Source organism: Streptopelia decaocto (genome assembly GCF_964273445.1).
Source record: "Streptopelia decaocto genome assembly, chromosome: 6".
NCBI lineage: Eukaryota > Metazoa > Chordata > Aves > Columbiformes > Columbidae > Streptopelia > Streptopelia decaocto.
Window position 1 is genome coordinate 40,559,231 of NC_138660.1, and position 17,522 is coordinate 40,576,752.

At 42.0% G+C, this 17,522-nt stretch overlaps 1 protein-coding gene across 1 annotated transcript; it reads left to right on the plus strand.

The window, feature by feature from the left end:
- Positions 1-5,454: 5,454 nt before the first annotated feature.
- CAVIN2 (caveolae associated protein 2) lies at positions 5,455-15,789 on the plus strand. Its single transcript, XM_082056334.1, has 2 exons — positions 5,455-5,907; positions 13,192-15,789. The coding sequence occupies exons 1-2, from the start codon at positions 5,515-5,517 to the stop codon at positions 13,984-13,986; spliced, it is 1,188 nt and encodes a 395-aa protein (XP_081912460.1). The 5' UTR covers positions 5,455-5,514; the 3' UTR covers positions 13,987-15,789.
- The last annotated feature ends 1,733 nt before the right edge of the window (positions 15,790-17,522 follow it).

The following is a 17,522-nucleotide window of genomic DNA, read 5'->3' on the forward strand; positions in this document are numbered from 1 at the left end:
CAACATGACAGATGCCTCAGCAATGAGGAAAGACACTGTGTAGAATCCAGATCCATTATAGCTCATCCCAAATAAAAGATTCAAGGGTTACAAATGCCAGTGTGTCTGCAGACTGAAAGCAACTCAAGTCTCCCCAATTATCTGCAGAAAACAGATCTCCTCAATTCACCTGCTTTTCACATAATTAATGTTCTTTTTTGCTTCCATTAAATGTGATTTCATTATCTTCTTCTTCCAAACAACCTGATTACAAAGTAGGAAAGGCTCCTCTTTCAGCTTTTTACCAATAATAACAATCTCAAGGAACGAGCCAGATAGAGGTAGACTCAAATTTAGCACAATATCAATCATAATCCCCAATTTACTGCTAGCAAGTCTACCCTCCATCAGGAAAAGGCCTCACCTCGAGCAGTCTCCATGGAGCAACATGAGAATACTCTGCCAGTCTTTGCAGACCATCCTCATCCTTTCCAAGAAAGCTGCTCTCTTTAAACTTTCCTTGAAAAACTGCAAAAGACAGTAAACCATTAATAAAGTACCCTAGAAGAAAAAGCATCCACGTGTATACAGCTTCAAAATCTTACAAGCTTTCTAATTTTTACTCTCTTTTAGTGGAGGAGGAAAGAGCAAACAGATGGGTTATCTCTGCCCTTCACTGAAAACTACCTCCTCTTTTTCCAGAAATATCCAAAAACAAAAGGGAAAAGTAGCTGTTGCCATATTTAGCAACTGATATGAAATTGGAGGAAAAAACCCAACGTTTTCTTCCAAATAACCTGGTGCTTTTGGAGGAAACTTTAAACATTGGTGAGCATTTTAATCACACTTCCTAAAAGCCTGTCTTCCAGTTGGAAAGGACTTTCACCAAAACCAGCAACAAAACAACCTCCCTCAAGCTCTGGTTCCCCAGTCCCCGTGACCTTGTGGATCCTCACATCCACCACAAAGGCTTGGCCACAGGAGCAGTTTTCAAGCATCAAGCTGGTTCTCTGCTCCAAAAGTTCCCGGTAGGTAATCACGGCCCATCCTGCAGATTCTGCCATTTTTCATGTCCTTTTAATATCAACTCCATATCTTTTTTTAATTCTGATATTAATGGACTTCCTTATCGTGCTCTGTGCCCCACATATTCGCTAGATGAATGCAATAAATTGGCAAGTCTGGTCTGACTGGCCATATGCTGTTCAATTTCTATCTGCTGGTGTCCTGACCTCACTTTTTTCCGAGCTGCTAAAAGGTCCAACTGAAATATTCTCCTTTATCTGAAGCTAAGGAAACTATTCCTTCCCATTTCACATAAACTTAATTTGCTTTTCAAAGAAAAAAAAAAATAAATAGTTTATTATTGTGCTCCGCAACCGTCTGAGGAAATACACAGAAAATGCCTGGCACATATGGTATTTTTATGTGGCTTATTTTTTTTCCTTGTCTACAAGTCTGCACAGAATTATTACTATTTGGCACACAGCAAAAGGAAGTCTCCTGTGCACAACATGATTTAGTCTGGCCGATAAAGTAAAAGTGGATTTCTTTGTTGAATATTAAGTTTCACTGGATACCATTTGCACAAGAGAGCAAAATTGCAGTTTCATGTTATTTTATGATGACACATTTCCCATCAGACAGCCTCATCCCTCTTCTTTCCCCAAATATTAACATTTCTCACAGCAGTGACTCTCCATGTTCCCCACTCTGTGGAATATTGGTTGCACAAGTCCAAACTGGTCGCTCAGTGCCAAAGACAATGCAGCAAAGCAGTTGCTGTTTCTCTAAGCTGTTAATGTTCCTTCTCTGATGCTTTTAGAGCACAACACAAACCAGGTGCAGCTGGTGAGAATGGCTCAAAACAGACACACAATTTTATTAAAAAAAAAAAAAGAAAATCAAAAGGCAACATTAAGGATTGATGGACTAATTTCTCTGTGCTGTGCCACGGGAAGGAGCCAAGGAGGGGAACTGCCTTCTGCTGGGACAAACCCTATCGGCATTTTTAGCCTCACTGCCTAATAACACAAAACTCCACCACCATGCGTGTTTAACAAACTGGCCAGCCTGGCCTCCGTTTCCCCAGAAGCTTTTGGCCACTATCAACCAACCCTGGCTGCAAGGCAGGGGCTCCGATGGTGAGACAAACACAACCATGACAGAGGGAGCAGATCAATGGGAGGGAAATGTTTCTGTGACCCAGGACCAGCCCTTGGAGAAACCCTCCAATAAGAGGCGACCAAATTTCCTGTCTTCAGCCACTTGCTGGCTGAAAATGCCACAGGTCCTTGTGCCAGAAGATGCAGCATCACTTCTCCCCGTCCCACGAGTGTTCTCTTTTTGCCCTACCTCCCCCAGAGCAGACGTCAGCCCCCTCAAGACACCCATCCTCCCCTGCTGGGATCTCATCCCACAGCTCTTCTCTTTATCCAGCTCTTTGCTACCTGTGTCCACACACTTGGGTGGCCTTAGCCATACCTTCAAATGCAGTGGCAGCTTAGACATGAAATTCAATAAGCTGAGGATGACCTGTGTGATCCCTGCTGTTCTTCCTTCCCCTATTAATTCCCCTTCCTTTCCTGTCATATTGTTTTACCTATTACTCCGTGCCTAATAAATTATCAGTAATGCTCCAGCATCAAACATTTATTATCCTGTGCATCAGGTGACTAATGAGTGAGTTAACCTCCAATTTCTGTCCGTATAATTCACGCATATTGATTTTACATGAAAAGAACATCGGATGACCCTGATAAATTTGATTTCTTTAATGCTGCTTCTTTCTAAATAAATATAAAGTGTTTTCCTTTAGAAAGTTTCTCACTGGTAAAACCTGCATTGCAACTTAGCAAAAAATCTCCTCCACTGCCCTGCTGAATTAATCAATAAAACTAAAAAAAACCCAACCAAACCAACAAACAAAAAAAACCTTTAAACCTGCATTTAAAAGTCTCAGATTCCTCCAAGCATTGGCAGCTCAGCCAGCACAACTGCATTGTTACAAACACGACAGGTAACCAGAGCTGACAGATGGTGTCAAACCCCCAGCTGGAATTAGCAGCTGGCTGGAAGAGGGACCAGTTTTGGATTCATCATATTCCTGGTCTCATCAACCCCCTTTCCCTACAGCATCACCGCAGGGTCAGTGACCTGGGTGACAATACTGGGCAGGGAACACAGGGGCAACACGGCACCTCCCAAGCCACCGAGACCCCGAGGAATCCCCAGTGGTGGGTGCTGGTAGGAAACCATCCTTTGGATTTTGTGCTGGCTACCATGGGGCTTTCCAGCTCTTCCCTATGATACACACAGTGCTGGAAGGTTTAAACTCTCAAAAACTTGCAGAACCTTTGCAGAAGGCCCACAAGAGGAGTCAGGAGAATGATTATGTAGATCTTCTCCATCGTGCAAATGTGCCACACGTAGTAGAAGGTTGATGCAGAAAGGTTCAGGAAGACAGGCTCCAAAGTGCAAACCAGAGACAGGCTGGAAAGCCAGCTTGTCCAGCAGCCAGGACCATGACCAGACCAGGGCTTTGCAATCAAAACTCATCAAAACTGAAGAAAAAATTAATCTGGGGGAAAATAATAATTTGGGAAAAATTAATTCCGGGGAAAAAACACAAATATCCCAGGAAGGGCATATCAGGTAGTGCTGCCAGGGAGAGCCAGCGGAAACAGAAAGGGGTTTGTTTAGGTTGCTCCCTTTAAAATATGTCCACTCCCCTCTGAGCCTGCATATTTTACACTCTCGGCATACTTTCCTTGTTGACAACTCTGGCAGACTCAATGATTTTTTTTTTCCTAAGTGAACTCACCAAACGCATTTTTCAAGCTCTTGCAACTTGAGGAAGAGAAGTTGCAGCCTGAAAAAAAACAAGGACAAAAAAAAACAGGTACTAACAGTAACAGTGCTGAACATTCAGGGGCTCAAACATGCAGTGACTGAAAGGGCTCACTCATTTGCATTATTGTTAAGTCATTAATTTTTATCGTTTTCACAGTAAAATGATTAAAATATTTTGGTTTCTGTGCATACAAAAAAAAAAAAACACATGAGGATCACAGCCATCTAGACTCCAAATATATGTTTTTAATCCATAGAATGCAGGAAAACAATAGAGGAATTATATATACCCAAGTACTAGAAAATATTATATTTCAGCTACCCAAATATTAGAATTCTATATACCCAAGTATTGGAAATATCTGCGTTGCAGCAAGAAGTCCTGTTACCAGGCAAAAGTCAAGAACAGAAGATAAAAAGAAATTGTGCACACGGATGAGCAACCCAAGTCCGTAAAACTCTGTAATATTTTCCCTGACGATAACAGCTCTGAATCAGGCTGGGGAAAAGTCATGTGTTCATATTATACTAAATAAACAGCTTGGTATTTCTTCATGCCAAATAGCTTCTTTTGGTGCTTCGCAAAAGCTTGAAAACACTGTCCCTCTACCACCACACCCAGTTAATTGCTATTCCCCCAAAACAGCCATTCTAACCCTACGAATTTTTACTGAACAAATACCAGATAATCCAGTCAGGACAACCAGAGTGACCAGCTCATCTCCACATTGCAGGCAGTGACTCAAATCTCCCGGCAACTCCTTCCACCAAGGAAGAACCCCCTGCAACACCAGACTGGGTTGTTTTACTTTTTTAAAATAACAGGAACGATAAGAAGAATGGAATGGAATAGAATGGAATGTTCATAATATAAATTAGTATTAAAAAACAATAATAATGAGCAGGAGAAGGATTTAAATTATTAATTGAAAAAAAAACAGGCTGGTGTTGCATGTGCTGTTTGCACGATGGAAGGAGAACTGGGAGATTTGATTAACCACATGTGAATATATTAGAAGCATGTTAAGTATTATAACAACTATTATACATAATTATTGATACATTAATATGATATAAGAATAATTATACCTAATATGCAATACGCAATTATTATATCTTGTCATACCACCTCAATATTAAGACATTGTTTTAATAATTGTTACATTGATTATAATATTAATTTATAATCGGGGGGGGGAGTGTCTTATCAGTTTAACCCCTTCAGATTCAGCCCTTAACGCCCATCTACACCCACAAAGTCTCCCAGACCATCATCCCCCCTTCATCCCCCATCTTTTTCGCAACTTCAACAACCGCTGGGATTTTTTTCCCCATCCCATCCCCAGCCTCATTCCGCGGTATCTCCTGCCACCTACTGATGCTTGCGAGGAGAGGCCAATTCTGCATTTTGCTAAGCGTGGGGTGAGAATACACCCTTTAGTTTTAAAAAGAAAGGGAGGGGGATGTGGGATGGGGAGGAGGCACCGAGAGCCCGGCCCCGGTCCCGGCCCGGCCCTGGGCGGCTTCCAGCCGCCCAGGGGCGGGCCGGGACCGGGGCCGAGCTCAGCTCAAAACCTCCCCTGGGGGAGGAGGAAAGCTCAGCTTAAAACCTCCCCTAGGGAAGGGGAAGGCTTAGCCCTTAAGAGCGGCCCCGGCATCCGCCGTCCCCATCCCGGTGCAGCCATGGGGGAGGCGGCGGGAGGCAGCGCGGTCCCTCCGCTCCCACCGTCGGAGGCGGTCGGGGGGCAAGTGAACGCCTTGACCGTTTTGGCTTTACTGGAGAAACTGGTCTCGATGTTGGAAGCGGTGGAAGGGCAGCAGAGACAGATGGAGCAAAGGCAACGGGGTTTAGAAGGGGCGGTGCGGGGTATTCAGGGGGATTTGGGGAAACTGTGCAGAAGTCACGGGGCGACGGGGGAAGCGGTGGAGAAGCTGCTGGAGAAGTCGCGGAAGGTTTGCGCTCACACCCGCGCCGTCCGGGAGCGGCTGGAGAGGCAATGCGACCAGGTGCGACGCCTGGAGCAGCATCACGCCCAGCTGCTCCGGCGGGATCGCTTCAAGGTGCTCATCTTCCAGGTGAGAGGCCCCAACACCACCCTTGCACCCCACATCCCCTCTACCCAGGCTCCCACACCCCCCGAGCTTACTCATAAACTTGAGGGAAGAACCCACTTCTAACTCCTGGCAAATATTATTCTTAGCAAAGAGCCTTTTACTAACTCTTAGCAAACTTGGGAAAAGAGCTTTCTAACAACTCTTAGCAAACTTGGAAAAAGAGCTTTCTAACAACTCTTAGCAAACTTGGAAAAAGAGCTTTTTACTAACTTCTAGCAAACTGTGAAAAAGAGATGTCTTTTTAGCAACTTAGCAAACTTCACAGAAGAACTTTCTTCAAAACTTTTTTGAGGAAGGAGTCCTCTTTTACTCTTGGCAAACTTGGAGAAAGAGCTGTCTTTTACTAACTCTCAGCAAGCCTGAGAACAGAGACCTTGTTTTGCTAACTCGTTGTAACTTGGGGAAAGAGCCACCTTCTAATTCTCGGCAAATGTGAGAAAAGAACAACCTTTTATTCTCCGCAAGAGCCACCTTTTACTAACCCTTAGCACATGTGAGGAAAGAGTCGTTTTGCTGATTTGTTTGGTTTTGTTTTTAAGCAAACTTGAAGAAAGGTCCCTCTTTAAGCAAACTCTTAGCAAACCTGAGGAAAGAACCCGTATTTCTAACTCTTAGCAGTGCCCCTAAAACCACCCTGGCACCACCCTCAGAAGCTAGAGAAGGGCAGCGATGCCGCTCCCTGTCGCACTAAGCCTCACATCCCGCTTTGCTCCGCAGGCTGTTCTGGCCCATTCAAGGGATAAGCTAAAAATTCAGCTCAAAGCTCAAGCTAAAAACTCATTTTCCTGGGAGTCTGCCCAGTGATAGCAGCAGTTTGCATATTTTCCCCTTTTTAAGCAATGGTCTGGACAGAACACAGAGTGAGCTTTAACTAAACACGGGACGTGACTTTTTCATCTTTAAAAGACAGATATATAGATACATATAGATATATATAGATATAAAAAAAAAAAAAGACAGACCTCCACAATGTACTGGGGGAAGAAAGGAGAGAGAACAGGTTGAGCACATCACCAGCTCCTGGGGCTAAACTACTCTGCTGGGTGTTACAGCTGTCAGGCATTAACTCTGCTCCTTGGGTTGCTGGGGTTTTTTCTATTTAAACAAACCCAAAACAACAGATCAGTACTTGATTTTTAAAAGGTGGCATGCCTGTTTAGTGCACAGATGCTTCCTCCAGAAAGGAAGCCCCCACCTTTCTGCTTATTGTTCTCCCAAAATTACTGTCCAAGCCAGAAGAGGAGGAGCCACAGTGTGTACCGAGCTTGGTGGTTTCCACCCCAGAAAGAATGTGGAAATTAGTCCAGGGACTGGGTAAATTAAAAGACACATGTTCTCTGCACTTCTAATTTAAGATCTGTTACTGTAAGTCCAATTATTGCTAACGATTGTCTCCAGGTTCAGACCTAGACCTCGAACATCTCCCGTGGGGAGGCTGCACTAGCTTGGCTTGGGGGAAAACAACTTTGTGGCATCTCTGCTACCTGTGAGTGTGAGAATTAAGGCCTTGCTGTTGCAAATATAGTGTTTTTCTACTAAGAACCCAATTTTAGCATTTCAAAATGATGTAATGTAGAGGAAAGATGCTGGGCAGTTAATGTTATGTTTTCTAGGGATCCCTATTACTGCTGCCTAGTGGCAGTGATTTGAAGGCATTGGTTCAAAGTAACAGTAAAACCCACCAAGAAGCATGCTTTATCTTTCATAAAGCAGCATCCCAACAGTAAAAGGTTGTGTCTGCTTGTTTCCCAACACTAAGCAGTATTGCAAACTTAAGGCCTATTTAAACCTCTCAGCCTTTCCTTAATACCAGGTCCTGAAGTATACAAACCCCAAGCAAATGCCATAGAACAACTGCTAAAGAAAATCCACTGCCTGTCACCGACCTGGTACCTTTGGGCAGCAGGTCTGTTCTTCATTGCTTTTGGAAGGATTTAATTGATCGTATTCCCATCTCTCACTGGAAGATACGTTGCCGTGGTGGGAGGGTTGGAGATCAACTTAAGGAATCCCAAGCCGATGCAGATCAGGAACACAAGCCTTAGGAAAGAAAATGCTGCAGTTAAATTCAGTAAAAACAAAATATTCAGCTATCGACTGGGGTGTTTCTCCTGGCACTGGCCTGTTACTAAAAGGCAGCAGGGCTGTCTGGAAAACCAGGGCGGGTGAAACGTCCCCACAGGGTCTCTTGACAAGCTGGAGGTGGGACAACCCATGGGGCCACTGCCTTGCTGGGGTAATTGTACAGGAGGGAATGCAAGAGGCTGGCTGGCTTTCTGTCCTGCCCCAAGCTGGAATCCATGGAAAAAACAATTGCAGGAAGGAGAAGTCACAGCAATGAAGTCATATTTATGCCAGATTTCTGTAAAAACGGAAAGGAAATCTGGATATATGAGGCTTCAGTTGGGGGATTCTTCTTTTCCACTGGAAAAAAAAAAATCCCAAACTTCACACAGCATGTTTCTCATTAGGACTTGCTTTTCCAGCTTAGGATGACAGCTCAGTTTGAGGTACATGGTGAATGCAGAACATGCATTTTTATTTTCAAAGTCCCTGAGAGTTGGTGGGAGCACAGAGCTCCAGCTCCGCATTTTATGAAATTGTGTTGCCACTTGCCAGTATCAGATTTCCCTCAGTGTACATGCTGAGAATGAACTGTGTTTAGAGAAGTTCATCTATTTACATATTTTCCATTAAAATGCTCTTAGTTTTTCTCTCCCTAGACTGTCTGCATTGTTCCTCGTTTGCATATGTTTCTTTAATTGGCAACATATTTTAATGGAGCTCCATTCTAAGCATTTGAGGTTGCAGAAGTTATTACAAATGCCACAAGTGACACAGCATTTTAGCAAAACACTGAAGTGACTGTTTTAAAAATCCTCGTTAAGCTTTGGCATTGTTCCCCTCTATTTTTTTCTTGCCACATGACCAGCCTTTTGCTTCTGTTTTTGTGGGGGGTTTGTTTGCTATTTTAGCTGCAGAAGCAAAACACAAGATAAAAAAAGGCTCATGTTTCATTTTTCAATTAAATGTCATGTTTACTTGTGAATAGGACAGATAAGTCAAAATTACAGCTTGGGGTCAAGCACATTGATATTCAAGCCCCTTTCAGATGCTGCTCTTCATCCTGAAATGAAACAAGAGGAGGGCACAGGAAATTACCCATTTGGTTGCATTCACCATAATAATCTTTTGAAAAAGCAACTTCAAACTCAAAAATGAACAAGTGAGGGAAAATAGAAGAATTACAAACCAATAATGTTATTATCTAACTACTCAATTTCCCACTGGAGCCTTGCAGGGAGACTGCTCTTCTATTAATTAGCGTCAATAAATGTCTCCTGTGGCTCTTAGGGCTTGATCTGGGGGAAGCTGCACCCCAAAACACCCCAGCCTGCCCAGGACCTACAAATGGTTGGCAATTCTCTCCTCCTCTCCCCTGGTCCCAGACTGCTCCTTGTCCTCCTCCCTGAAGAGCATAAGGAGGTAGAGCTAGAGCTGTTTTTAGAAGTATTTGTCATCTTTCGACCTATTTTGTGTAGCAAAACAAGTTTTAGACTAGTAATCATTTAGGCATATAACAGCATCTACAAAGTGCAGAGGAGCCTGGACTGCCATAAGGATGGGAAAATGCCATCTCCCTTTCTCAAAGGCGATGGCCTCTGACCACAAATCCAACAGAGATCCAAACCAAGGCGCACTGATTTCCCTTATGGAGCATCAGAGATTCAGCACTCCTGAGTAAATCAACTACCTGTTAACTCAGGCCGCCCAGTTTTGTAGTATGCAGTTATGGACCATAGCTTCCTTTCTACTAAAAAATAGGGTTGAGATTAAGACCTACAGAAAGTTCCCAAGAATGGCTGATGAAAGCCACAGGGAAGGCACTGATTTTAACTTTGCAAGTATTACTAATGTTAGTGAGAGCTGTTTTACACAGAGAACTTGCACAAGTCTATTTGGCTCCTACATGGAAAAATAAAATTGAGAGGAGCTGGCTACCTTCAGTCAAGCTCATCTGAGAAAATACAGGTGCTCTTTCTGAACTCAGATGTGGAAAATAAGATGTATTGCTTTCTCAGAATTTTAGATGAATTCAAGATTAAAAGATCAGAGTTCTGTTGTTTTTTTTTTTTTTTTTCCTGGAAAATAGTTACACACTTTGTAACAGTTGGAATTTTTCAGTGTATTGTTTTTGTCCTCCTAAATCAAGTACTAAACTGCTTGAAAATTGTGTCAAAACAAAATATAGGTGGTGTATAAACAGGTGAGACCAAAAAGTTACCAATAGCCCACTTGAAACGTGTTATCAGTAACTGTAGTTGAAACAGAAGCACCTGTTCCACGACAGAGCTTCCTATTACACCACCTTTGTATTTCCAGAGCATTTTACTTAATTTATTTTCATTTGCATTTTAATAGCTCCTGTGATCCTAAGGCCTTGTAGAAATGTGAGATAGAAAACATGTCATTCCCGTTTTACAAGCAGAGTAACAGACACCCAGAGGCTGATGTTTTCCAGAGCCATGCAGCAGCTTAGACAGAGAGGTGATCTCTTGAATGCCAGCACTGTGTGATAGCCAAAGACCACCTAGGACCTGCTTTTAATAAATATGGGTAGTATGACAGCCTCCCTTCTACTCAGTTGCAAATTTGATAAAAATTGAAATAAAATCTATGTCCATATTCTTCTAGAGACTACACACAGTACTTCTGTTTAATGGAAATACTGTAGACGCCAAGTTAAACTGAGCTTGAGATGAGCCACACCAGCCCATCTATGGCTCAGACTACACCATGATCTCTCTCATACAACACCACTTTCCTAGACTGAATACTTAAAAGCTACAACCTGTCTTTGCTCATTAAAATCGGAGTTTTCTATGCCATTCAGGCACTCAGACCTGAATGCCGAGATGCTTAAAACTGTATGAGGTTACCTAGGTTTGGAAAGAATGCACAAGACGCATAAATTGTGCTTTATACTGAGTTCTCATGCTCTGGGGAATAATTTAACGCTGCACCTACTCACGTAACCCACGTTTTATTAACTGCAGTGGAGAGAAAATATAAATATTTGTACTGCAGTTACAGCTGTTTTCACTTAAAGCTGGTGCAGGTTTTCTTTGTTTTGTTATCCTGGTCACCGTTGCCGATAGCTGCAACAACATTATAGGTGTCAGGAGAAGAACATTGGATTTATGAGATGTTCTACTGCAGCAAAAGTGTTGGAAAGCTTTCGCTGTGCCAGTATATTCAACTGAGGCTCCTGATGCTGAAAGGTGTGGGGAAACCGTAGAAGCAAAGCACATACAAACTGTCAAACAGCCATGAATTCGTCAAAAATTTTCATTTTTGTATCCCCAAGAGATAATCATCACACTTGAATCACAATATATATGATTATATACTGTGCATATGCAGTATAAAATTATTCTGCCTGTCCACGTGTATATTCTTACATCCTAGACGCTCTACAGAGTATTCAGAAGTGGGGTTTTTTTTGTTTTGTTTGCGTTTTTTGTTTTGTTTTGGGTTTTGTGTTTGTTTTGGTTTGGTTTATTTGTGGTTTTGTTTTGGCTTTGTTGGTTTTTGTTGTTTCTTTTTTAACCATAGTGCGCTGTAGTATATTGATAAAGACATCCTTACACAGCCTTGACAGCAAATTTAACTCAAGACACTATTCTCTCCAGTGATCACAACTGTGTGCTCAGTCCTGAAATAATGAGCACAAACTTCCAAGTGTACGTGGCCTTTTTCCCCATTTAACTGCGCACTGGGCCCACTGGGGACAGATCTGAGTCTATTACAGCCAATTCACTCAGCCCTTACTGCTTTTCCCATCTCAAGATAAATGTAGGGGGTTGGTGGGAACTAAAAAAGAAATCCTTTCAATCCATAACACTTGATGATGTTGCATGCGCTCTGAAGGTGATTAAAAAAAACCCAAACAGTAATAAATAGAGAACATGCAGATCTAAGGCATAATGATTCTGAAAAGGAAGCGTGTGAGGAGCCTTGTTGGCTTTGCAGGGGCAGATGCCTGCAAAACCCACAGCAAAACAGAGCGCTCATTGTGCTGCCTCTGCTCCGTGCTCTCTGAGGTCCTTCCTTACCACTCACAGCTTCTGTCCTCTTTCAGCTGTTTTGTTTCCAGATACCTTCTTTCTCTCCACCCCTGTTTTGGGTTTTGTCTCTAAAAAAAGCAATCATTTTCCTCTTAGCTAGCAGTGACTATCAGTGTTTCCTATGTGGTATAATGTCTGTTTATTTTTATATGCCAAACTTTTTTTTAAAAATTATTTTTCAAGGAGTTGCCCTGGCCACATTTTTAATATTTACCATTTTACCAACCAAATTTACCCTTTTTTTTTTTTTTTTTTTGAGTGCTATAAAAAGATGGAAATTAGCCCAGGCTCTAAACATCACAGACCACACAGCTTCTCAGTAACAACAATCCAGTTTTAACAGCAACATCCATTTCTCTGAAATACAGTGGGAGCACTAGCTACATTTGCCATCTAAGGTACCCTGTTTCCCTGAAAATAAGACCTACCCCAAAAATAAGCCCTAGCATGATTTTTCAGGATTTTCTAGCATGCTTGAAATATAAGCCCTACTCCAAAAAGAAGGACCAGTTACAGTTAATTAAAAAAGTCATTTTAAATAGTGTCCAGGCAGCTATATATGTAGAAAAGTAAGCATCTTTTGGAGCACAAATTATATTAGACCCTGTCTTTTTTTCTGGGAAACAGGGTAACTCTCAGATGCACCCAACATCTTTGCAGAGATATTCCAAATTTTTGGCTAGAGAAACCAAAAGCTCTGGGAGTTATGTGACTTCTGAAGGTCTAGGCAGGAGTCTGCAGTAGAACCTCCTCAGCCACCATTCCATCCCTTCTCCCCAGGGATAGGTGTACAACTTCTGCAGCTAATCTCTTCAGTAAGAGTATCTAATTTAAATGACAAAGAATGGGATTTCCATTCTTTATACATTCCAAGTGTCTCTGAAAGAGAAATCTTACAGCTGACAGCTCATTAGTCTTAAACTGTACCAGATAATGGTTCAATGGGCTTTGAGTGGCTTGTTACTGGTTAAATATACTGAAACAACAAGAAATATTCAGAATCCTTCATCTCATCATGGAGGAAAAAAAAAAAAAAAGTAACTGTTCAGGGTTGTGATTTGTTTATTACATTTGTGTCTTGTGAACTATGAAACTCAAATATTGTCAATTCTTCCAGGAGGAAAATGAGATCCCTGCCAGTGTTTTTGCAAAAGAGCCTATTCCCAGCATTACAGAAGGAAAAGAGGAGCCTGTGGATGAGAACAAGACACTGGAACAAACCTTGCACACAGTGGAGTTGGGTTCAGATGATGAAACGTTTCACGAGGAAGATGATCTGGATGACAGCGCAGAGGAGAAAACAGAAGAATCAAGAGCTGAGAAACTGAAGAGAACCAGCCTCAAGAAGGTCGACAGCCTCAAGAAGGCATTTTCCCGCCAAAACATCGAGAAGAAGATGAACAAGATCAGCACAAAGATTGTCTCACCTGAACGGAGAGAAAAGATCAAGAAATCACTTACTGTACATCATCAGAAATCCTCCTCTTCAAAGAGCTCACCTTTCAAAGTGTCTCCCCTCACGTTCAACCTAAAGAAAACTCGTGAAGGAGAAAGCCCTGCTGACGCTGAGGACACAGCAACAGAAACCACAAGCAAGGACCAAGCTGAGAATGAGGATGAAATGTCATTCGGTGACGCACAGTCGGATGTGACACCTACTGCCTCGCTGAGCGAGGAGGGCAAAGCTGCAGCCGACTCCCTGGAGAAGGAAGCCCGAATGGAAGGGAACACCATGGTGAACAACAACATCGAGCTGTCCATCGTGGAAGATGATGAAGAGTACGGGGTGCCTCTAGAAGTTCCTAGCCAGAAACTGTATGATGAGAGAAACAACCCGGTCAGCAGGGAAACGGAACAAACTGATGAAGAAACGGCCCAAGCGGCTGTCCTGCAGATAGACCAAACGGTGTAACCAGCCTGAGCCCACCTTCGCCTTACCAATACACACGGTTCTACTTCGGCGAGTAACTGGTTTCTGCTACACAGGCAGTAGCGGCGATTACGTTTCTTCCATCCTCTTCTCTGCAGCGGTAATTTATTGCTTCGTGTTGGAACACAGAGTGAAGAAGGTCCATGCCACAGGCTGCAACACGCTCTGGTTTAGGCCAATTCACTGATGTTTGTTAATTGAGAGATGCTGTCAGCTGGTATAAGAGACTAGGAGGAAAAGAGTACGTCTAGTAGAAGCAAGCTGGTCAACTGGCTTTCTTATAGTTAGGTCAGAGGAATGCATGGAGTGTAGTCAAAAACCAAACATTTCTGTGTTCTTCTCCGTCAGTATTTCACAGCACTGTGAGTAGTTTTTATGTCAATGTAGAAATACCACGAACATTTGATTTTGGTTTCCATGCTGCACTCCATGAATACTAACAGCCTCAGTAATGTGCACACACATAGTTTGTTTGGGGCTTTGCTCCATGATGCTGCAACCCCAGAAAAGCCAAGTCCTTTAAGGGCAAAGCTGAAAAGCTGGTTTCATTAATTTGAGTGGGGAAAAAAGATTTTTGCCAGAAGACTCTTGCTATTCACTTAGAAGAAATGACTGTGTTTGGGTGGAAATGAAAAGATTATAGAGAGTTATAGAAATACATTAGTGACAAGGATGAATGTGTGATCAGCTACTGTATCTTTAAGGGATCAGAAACTGGGAAAAAAAAAAAAGGAATTTGACAGAATCACGGAGATAGTCTGAAGAAAGTAAGAAACACTATGAAATGTAAAAAAAAGCAAAAATAAATCTATACTCTCAGCTTAAAGAATATATACTCAGAAAACACTAATTAATTCTTAGTCTGTATAGCATATACTATCAAACTTGCACTTGGCACAACATTGTATCTCAGAGTATTTTGAAAATAGCATAATTTATCTTTTTACAAATTATTTCATATATAGAGCTATATCTACACAGATGAACTAGATAATTACAGGGATGTAAGGGCAATTTTTCCAAAAAAGGTGAAATACTCCTTAGGCACATCTAAAGGGAACAATGTGTTACAGATTGAACTTCATGGCAGGGATGAGTTTACGTAAGGATGAGTCTGCAAAGCCACAGGATTTGATTCTCTGCTAATAACTTTGATCAAAGCCACCTACCTGCTCTCAAAATTACAAGTCTGTAATTTTTCAAAATTCACTGCAAATGGGAGGCTACAGGGTAGTTTGTCCACCGTGAATGTTTATTCCTGTCACATAACAAAGGTAAGCGGGAGGTGAGGAAAGGGAAGCACAATACCCACAACAGTTGCCTTACATCCTTGTTTGTTTATGCAGTGGGTTTATTTTTATTATATATACATATATATATTTTTATATATATATATATATATGTAAAATTCTACTGATACTTAACATTGCACTAAAAGGTTGCTTCCTTCAACTTGTATTTAGAATCACAAACTACAGGGGAAATAAAAATTGTAGCAAAACTGCCATTATGAAATGATTAACAGATATTACTCCACAAGGGGAATACCTGTAACCAGTAAATCACACTGGAAATTAGTCAATAAGAACTTAGTGTAGGCAAGTGCTATTAAGAGTTAAACTCTTAAGTGTATGGTATCATATAGGAGATACTGTTTGTTAGAAAAAAATCATGGTATAACCTGTGCAGCTATATTTTTATTTTGTATTAACTACAATGGATTTAAACCATTTTTACTTGTAACTAACTCCAAATATGGCAAATAAAAGCATAACATAAAACACAGTCATGTCAGCCTTTGGGAGAAGCGGTCCAAGAAGCTGGCAAAGATGAAATTCAAAGGCCAAGCATTTATTATAATACTTCAGTTCATATCCCTGCTGTACCTATACTGCTCTCTTACTCATCCTCTGCTGTTATTTAGCAACACAAATGCAAGTGCTCAGACTTTGCTTTCCAGACACTCATCAGATCTCTAGCATGTCTGAATGTTGTCAGGCATTTCCCAAAACCTGCCAGCTCCATCTGCATTCTTTATTGGACTGCAGCATCCTTCTAATACTTCTAATAGTCCTGAGAGCATATTTATATTGAAGCGTATATTCTGGTTACGCACACAGATAAATTCCTGTCTTCTAGAGTGCCACTTAGTCTTTAGGAGGCTTAATTTTACTGACAGAGCGAAGAACGCGTGTTTAACCTTTGTGTAACAGCTGTCAAGTCCCCACAGCCACCAAGCGCTAACCAGGGGCCCCAGCATCATATTTGCATTTCGCTTTCAGATGTGCCGGGTTTGTTTGTCCTGCTAAGCTGTAATTCAAACAATACCCCTTGGCCACGCTTTATCCAGTTTTAGAGATGCTGAAACGAATCCCCTGTGCAGTGTTTTAAGAGCATGACAACACTATCCAGTAAAACTGCTGGAAATGCAGATACTGAGCATCTGTGAGAATTAATTCAAATACCCACTTCAGGATATGCTACATGCACAGCCAGCCATTGCAGGGCTAGAATTAGACATTTTCCATGTCACAATAGCACATTTACAAGGACAAGCGGGCCTGTAATCCTAACAAACATAAGAAAACATGTTTTGCAAAAGCAAAAAATATTTATGCAACTCGCCAACGTCAGCTTCGGTACTATCTTATAAACCAGAGAAACAAGCTCAGAATCCCAGGATGTCCCCCAAGCTATTTCTTTCCCTCTCCTTTCACTCTCGAGTCCTGACTAAGAACATTATCCTGCAAAACTCAGTGTTTCAGGGAGGAGACAGACCACAGCACCAACGGCGCCAGATCTTTTCAAGCATCTGAAGTATGTGCCTGGATCTTGTCAGGCTGGCAGGCGTCAAGCGTACGCACGGGTATTCCACACTCGTGCGGACAGGTTTGTCTACATCATTACTTGTTAAAAAAAAAAAAAACCTGCTTGTTTACCCTTCTTGACACAATACCACAGGTACAGCACCCGCCTGGGAGCTCCACTCCTACCACGATTTCTGGGAAGACCTGAGCTGTTGGAAGCTGCATGGATTCAGAGTTTGACCTCTGCTGAGAGCGGTGGGAGCTTTGCACAAAGAAAGAGGGTGTGATAAAGCCCTTAGGGTATAAATATTTAAACTAGCAGCACTCAGCGGCTGCTGATACTTCCATTTTCAGTGCCAGAAAACACCAGCTGACATTTCTGTCCTCTGTTAGGGAAAAGGCAGAGAGCATCCTGGTGACCCCCACGTGCTAATCTCTGAGCCGGTTCCTTTGTGAAAAGGCACAGATAGGGGCTTTCTGGACCACTGCACTGTTAAATAAGAGAGTGTAGTGAAAGCCTGATATGGGCCTGACTGCAGTGTGTTTGATGATTAAAGAGACATAAGAAAGGGAAAAGAAGAAAAAACTCAGAAGGTAAAATATACCTGTGTGCCCTTTACGCTGATGCAATGAAAACCAATTGTAGTTACAGGCTGTAATGCTAAACAGTTACGTGACTGATGACTGATAGTAACACACTTAAAAAAAAGA

Bases quoted from the DNA above. Each gene is read 5' to 3' on its own strand.
- CAVIN2 (XM_082056334.1), top strand. From the start codon at position 5,515: ATGGGGGAGGCGGCGGGAGGCAGCGCGGTCCCTCCGCTCCCACCGTCG. The intron at 5,908-13,191 runs GTGAGAGGCCCC...CAATTCTTCCAG, and splicing joins TCAAGGTGCTCATCTTCCAG to GAGGAAAATGAGATCCCTGC.